The following is a 6,000-nucleotide window of genomic DNA, read 5'->3' on the forward strand; positions in this document are numbered from 1 at the left end:
TTGAAACATAACTTAACCTAATAGCCCCAGTTTCTTCAGGTATTTTATTCATAATTTACATGTAGATTAAGTGAATAATATTTTGCCAATAAGCACTAAGAACCTTTATTTTATTTTGTAAAATGGCAGCCAACATAATAGCATTGCTTTTTATCTTTGTTTTCATTGTATTAAAGCCAAGAAAATTCTCTCTTTTCCCATAGATCTTCAGTGTTAGAGATCTATGGGAATTTATGGAAAGATCTGTAAATATACTTAGCTTTCTGTTTTTTTCCTAAAGTTTTCTCCATTGTAATTCTCAATTCTTTCTTAAACTTAAAAAAACAACAACTGGTGCTGTAGTGTTCAGAATTGGAATGAAGAACACAGCCAATAAAAGGTTATCTGAATTATGAAAATTCATGGATTTCCTCTAACATTCTTATTCTGTGGATTTCCTGGTCTTTCTGGATAAATGCTGATTATTAAAACCCATATAATAAAGTTAAAAGAATTTAAGGGAGGGGTAGATTGAAGTTTTATTTCTATCTTTTTTCATTTCTATTTCTAAGACTGGGAGCTCAAGGGGGAAAACATCCACCAAAGAATGTAGGGCTGCTCACACAGGTCTTGTCTGCTTAAATTAAATGATGCTTCTCCTGGGGTTGGGCTGCTGAGCAATCCAGGAAAAAAAAATCCAGCTGCTTTAGGAAATTGATGGCTGACGCTGCACGAGCAAACTCTAACTTTCCAGAGCATCTTTCCCCTTTCAAATGCAAAGCTCTGTGCCACCAACCTAAAAAAAATAACTTCAGATGTTACAAATTAATTACTTAGTTGGACTGTTGTGTGGTCTGGATTTGAAAGCGGAGGGGGGGGTGGAGGATTTGGCACCCATTTCTGTCACTCTCATGGGACCTGTTGAAATTGTATACAAAAAACTGATCTTTCTCCAGGAGCTGGAAAAAACTCTTTAAACTTTGGCATTAGCTAAGAATTTTTCTGTCACCTTTTCTATAAGATTTGTTGTTTATTTTCAAGTTTCTACATGAACATAGTAGCATCATTAATTTTTATATATATCTTTTCAGCTATGAATATTAATACCGGTGTGAGGACAGCAGCAGCTCTTCTAGACCAGTTTTATGAAAAACGAAGGTTGCTTATTATATCCGCTCCTACTGCATCCAATTACTTTTACAGAATGCAGCTGGGAATATTGCAGGTAAGGAAACGTTTATTCGTAAGTGGAATTTAATTCTACTCCCAAATTAATATAGATGGACAATGTCTTTAATATTGTTTGCTCCTTCATTTAATACACATTATGATAATCTGGACCCACATACACACAAAGGGCTAACTGAATGAAATGAGTTCCAGTTCTTGTTAAACAATGGAGGTGATTCTTGTAATTTCCCTTTAAATCCACCCCTACTTTGCCACTGCTCACTGTTCGAGAAAGTCTTTAATCCATTCTAGATTGGATGGAACCAGGGCACAGGGGGTACAGACGAATCAAGAAAAATGCTTCCTCTTCTGCAATAATTCAGCTTAGGGTATAATGGTCTTCATACAACTTGGAGTTACGCTTATTTTTTCCCCTTCAAAATGAGTCTAAAAATTTTGGGCAGACCTATAGGAACAGTCACTTTAATTCAGAGACCTTTATACCTTGACTTCTTCCACTCCACTTAAAGGCTGTTTTCCTGCTCCCTCCCCACAAATAAATAAATGGTTCATATACAGAATGAAATGGGACTCTTTGTTTTTGGATATGGGCCAAAACGGTTCCAGGAAAAAAACAATCAGAGCCTTAAAAATGTGTTCATTAAACAGGTGTGAAAGTAAATTTATTTTCCATGTCATGTGTAACCACACCTTTTTTTTGCCAAGCTTTCAGAAGTGAATAGTGCTACACTATTTCACATTAAAAACATTTAATAAAATTAGTTTCTATCTATTAATGTTGCCTTTGTCCAATCATATTTGTAGAGAGTAAGGAAGATAATTTAGATGGAAATTTGCAAGGGCTACCAAAAGGAGTGACATATTTTTTAGTCTAAAGCAACAAGATAATATTTGGAAGTGATTGAGGCAGATGCCCCACTAATTCACTGGAGTATAAGAAAAGGGACGGAGTACAGCACAATCAGGCTTGCAAGATTCTGTTGTTATAGCCAATGTCAATAAAAATAGTTTTTAGTCTTCCTGTGAAATTGACTTCCTGATCTGGTTTGCTTGGAGTGACTCACAGATTGTGAGGTGACTAAGACATAAATGATTGTCTGAAGAGCCTCCTATGAATGGCACATTATATACGTTTGTGCAAAGGCCTTCCTGACCTCATCTACCATCTGCCACCTGCTTTTTGAGCAGAGCTGTGAATCCAGGATAATCCCAGATTGTGGCCCCGTCTTGAACAGAGACTTACAACCTCATCCAAGACCAAAGATGAAAACCCCTCAGATGCAGGAGGCTCAAATAATCATAGCCATTTGATTTTGCCAGGATTCAGCCTAAGCCTGTTCCTCCCCATCCAGACCCAAACAGCCTCAATACGTTGGGTCAGAACATTGCAGCAATACCTGGAAGGCCCCGGGGTCAAGATATTTGATTTGGTATCATGTGCATATTGATGACACTGGACCCCAAGTGGATGAATGGCCTTCCCAGCTGTTTCATATAGAGGTTAAGTAGGCAGAGTGAGAGTGTCGAGTCCTGAGGTACTTTACAAGTGAAGGGCAATCAACCAACCACAGAGGGAGGAGAACCATTGCAACAGTCCCTTCCAAATCTTTGCAGCAATCCAGAAGGATACGGTACCATGGTTAAAGGTATCAAAAAACCACTAGGATATCAAGGGCTACAAGGATGGCTGCACCATCCCCACCTCAGCACAGGTAGCAGAGAACTAAGAAAGTATCATTGCCATCTCTTGGTTGATCATATAAAATTTTGTAAGCCAAATACAATAGCCTCACCTTAATGATTATCAGAAACACATTGTATGGATGCTTTTCATAATTAATCCAGTTGATTATCTTCCTATTTTACACAGCCAGCTCAATGTGGTTTAGATCTGCGGCATGTTACAGTGATTGAGTTGGTTGGGGTTTATCCAGCACAACTGGGAAGAATAGGATTAAGACTGATGCCTCCTGCCTTGGCTGTACAACTCAGGTAAATTAACACAGACTCTAAATTTCCTCTGGCTGTTTGCCTTTAATGTCTCGATTATGTTTTTAGAGCAGGATTTGAGATTTTTTTTATTCAAGAGGACTCCTAAATTGAACACCTTGTTTAAATATTTTACCCAAATTTGACAAATAAAATAAAGTAAAATTTAATGATCCCCACATTCTAGTAAAATTAACATGTTCTTTAAAATATATTCTTTGCTTCATTAATTTGTGACAAATTGTTATATTCTGTTCACTGCACAGAGAGTGTGATTGCCTGCTGAACTGTGCATGAGCATACGTCTCTCTTCCCTGCGTTGCCAAGCAGCCATGGGAAATACTAATGGTCTAAGTTTAGGTACTTTTCAATATTTGCTGCTATAAATTGTTCACCTGATTGAATTTCTTTTAGTTAAATGTCATATTTCAAGGTCATAATGTGAAAACCCTTAACATTATGGATTGGTCCTAGTGAAAAGCAAACAGCTTCCTTAAACTGTAAAACACCAACAACTTTTCCTACTTTGTAGTACAGAGTTATATTTCAGCATAAGGGCAACACAGGATTTCTTTTAAAATGTTCTCTGACCTTTAGTTAGACGAGTGTACAGCTATCCTGGTAATGTATACCAGTTAAGAGTACCAGAGGCATGGAGTGTCTGTGCAATGAAATGCTTTCTAAAGCAAGAATAAAGTGAGCATGCTTATTGTCTAAAGACAAGATGGAACTTTGCTACATTCCTTGGAATTTTAAACGTACTAGATCAGACATGTCAAACACAAGGCCCGGGGGCCAGATCCGGCCCGTGAAGTGGTTTCATGTGGCCCGCGAAGCCATCCTGGAAACAGTGAGGGAATGGCCCCCACTGCCTTGGCCCTGGCCCAGAGACCCTCCTCCTGCCAGAAACCCTCAGATCTGTCCCACTCCTGCCCAGGCCCCCATAGGCACCCTTGATGCGAACGATGTAGAGCTGGCCATGCCCACCCAGTAGGCCATACGCACTCTAGCCACGCCCACCCAGTAGGCCACGCCCACCCAGACCATACCCACCCGGCCCCCCTGAGGGCAACCACAATGCTGATGCGGCCCTCAATGAAATTGAGTTTGACACCCCTGTATATTCAAGGTATTTATTGCAGTACTAAATACTTTAAATTTATTTCTCCGTTGGAGGTTTTGGCCACAAGCAAGAAAATACATATGGTCAAAAATGCAGTGTGAGAACTGGATTACCTTTGTTTGATATTTAACAATTATATCTGGAAAGAGGATTATTTTCCTTTTCAGATGTGGACTAAATATTGTATTCTCTAATCAAAAGGGAATATTACTGCACATAGGAATGAAGATCAATTTCACCCATACATTGACTGGAGAAGCAGCTACAGCAGGGGTGTCAAACTCAATTTCATTGAGGGCCGCATCAGCATCAGCCCCTCAGGGGGCCGGGTGGGTATGGCCAGGGTGGGCGTGGCCTACTGGGTGGGCATGGCTAGAGTGCGTATGGCCTACTGGGTGGGTGTGGCCAGCTCTACATCGTTCGCATCAAGGGTGCCTATGGGGGCCTGGGCAGGAGTGGGACAGATCTGAGGGTCTCTGGCAGAAGGAGGGTCTCTGGGCCAGGGCCAAGGCAGTGAGGGCCATTCTCTCACTGTTTCCAGGATGGCTTCGCGGGCCACATGAAACCACTTCGCGGGCCGGATCCGGCCCCCGGGCCTTGTGTTTGACATGTCTGAGCTACAGGAAGCTTGTTTAGTCACTCCTTTCCAAATAATGGTCAGCTCTGTTGATGATTGGTTTGGGTAGAAGAGAAGAATATTGGGGTCTCCTGCATCAGCGAGAAACCAAGGGCAACTAAGGGAATTGCAGAAGGAAGGAGGTGCACATGAAGGACTGTTCTTTTTTCCTGTCCCACCCTTTTCTTTGCCTGCCTTACATGTTTAGTTTGTAAGCTCCAGACATGGACTGATACATGCTGCTTTGGGATACTTTTGTCTAGAAACAGATGTTCTTGAGAGGTCCTTGAATGGCCATGAACATGGGCAGGAGCACTAATCAGGAGTGTTAAGGTAACTGTTTAGTGAAAGACAAAGGAGGTTGTTAACAAACTTGTCTCTTTTCATACCTTCAGGTTGTTACTTCGTATCCCTCACTACAACTTTTATATGGTAGTAGTTGATAAACACGGTGTGGACAAAGAACGATATCCCTTTCCAGCAACCCCTGCTGAGCTCTTTGCACTCATTGACACTTTCCCTTTGAGAAAAGAAGAGATGAAATTGCAAGCTGAAATTGGCCGGTCTTGTCCCTGATTTCAGACTATAGACGTTCAGATGCCAGCATTTTCGCTGCCTAATTTTTTCTGGTGCAACACAAAGCGTGAGATTATGAAAGTCACTGCTGTACAGAAGCCTTTTTCTTGTATGTGTGTGTTTAGGCTATGAATGTTGCAAAACCTCTCATTTAACCTATAAATGATGCCTCTTTATCTTGTCAAAGATGTGAAAGGTTCTTGTAAAGATATTGAATTGCTTTGGTTGACCCTCCCATGTAAATGTTTTCTTTCACAGATCTTTTATTAATAAAACATTTTTGCATTTTACAGGTTTAGTATTTATATTAACACCATGTTACAAAGCTGGGTTTTTTCCATTCAGCAAAAAGGCTCCAGACTACTGTAAGTTTAAAGGAGTCTCACTGATTTCAGTCAGACCAAACATGACTGAATAGGGATTCATCATTGTTAGGCAGCCCACAGAATTTTCTCTTCTGGTTGTATGGCCACATTGAGATACAGGCAGTCCTCAACTTACAGCCATTCATTCAAAATTACAATGG

At 40.5% G+C, this 6,000-nt stretch overlaps 1 protein-coding gene across 2 annotated transcripts in view; it reads left to right on the plus strand.

Annotated features, from left to right (window-relative positions):
* SRPX (sushi repeat containing protein X-linked) overlaps positions 1-5,750 on the plus strand; it is a 43,832-nt gene extending 38,082 nt beyond the window's left edge. For both annotated transcript variants that reach the window (XM_081327228.1, XM_081327229.1), the window contains 3 exons: positions 1,071-1,204; positions 3,041-3,162; positions 5,294-5,750. In XM_081327228.1, coding sequence (XP_081183354.1) covers positions 1,071-1,204; positions 3,041-3,162; positions 5,294-5,474 — 437 coding nt within the window. In that variant the 3' untranslated portion in view covers positions 5,475-5,750. The remainder of the gene's footprint in view (positions 1-1,070; positions 1,205-3,040; positions 3,163-5,293) is intronic.
* The last annotated feature ends 250 nt before the right edge of the window (positions 5,751-6,000 follow it).

Source organism: Vipera berus, assembly GCF_964194415.1.
Source record: "Vipera berus genome assembly, chromosome: 4".
Taxonomy (NCBI): Eukaryota; Metazoa; Chordata; class Lepidosauria; order Squamata; family Viperidae; genus Vipera; species Vipera berus.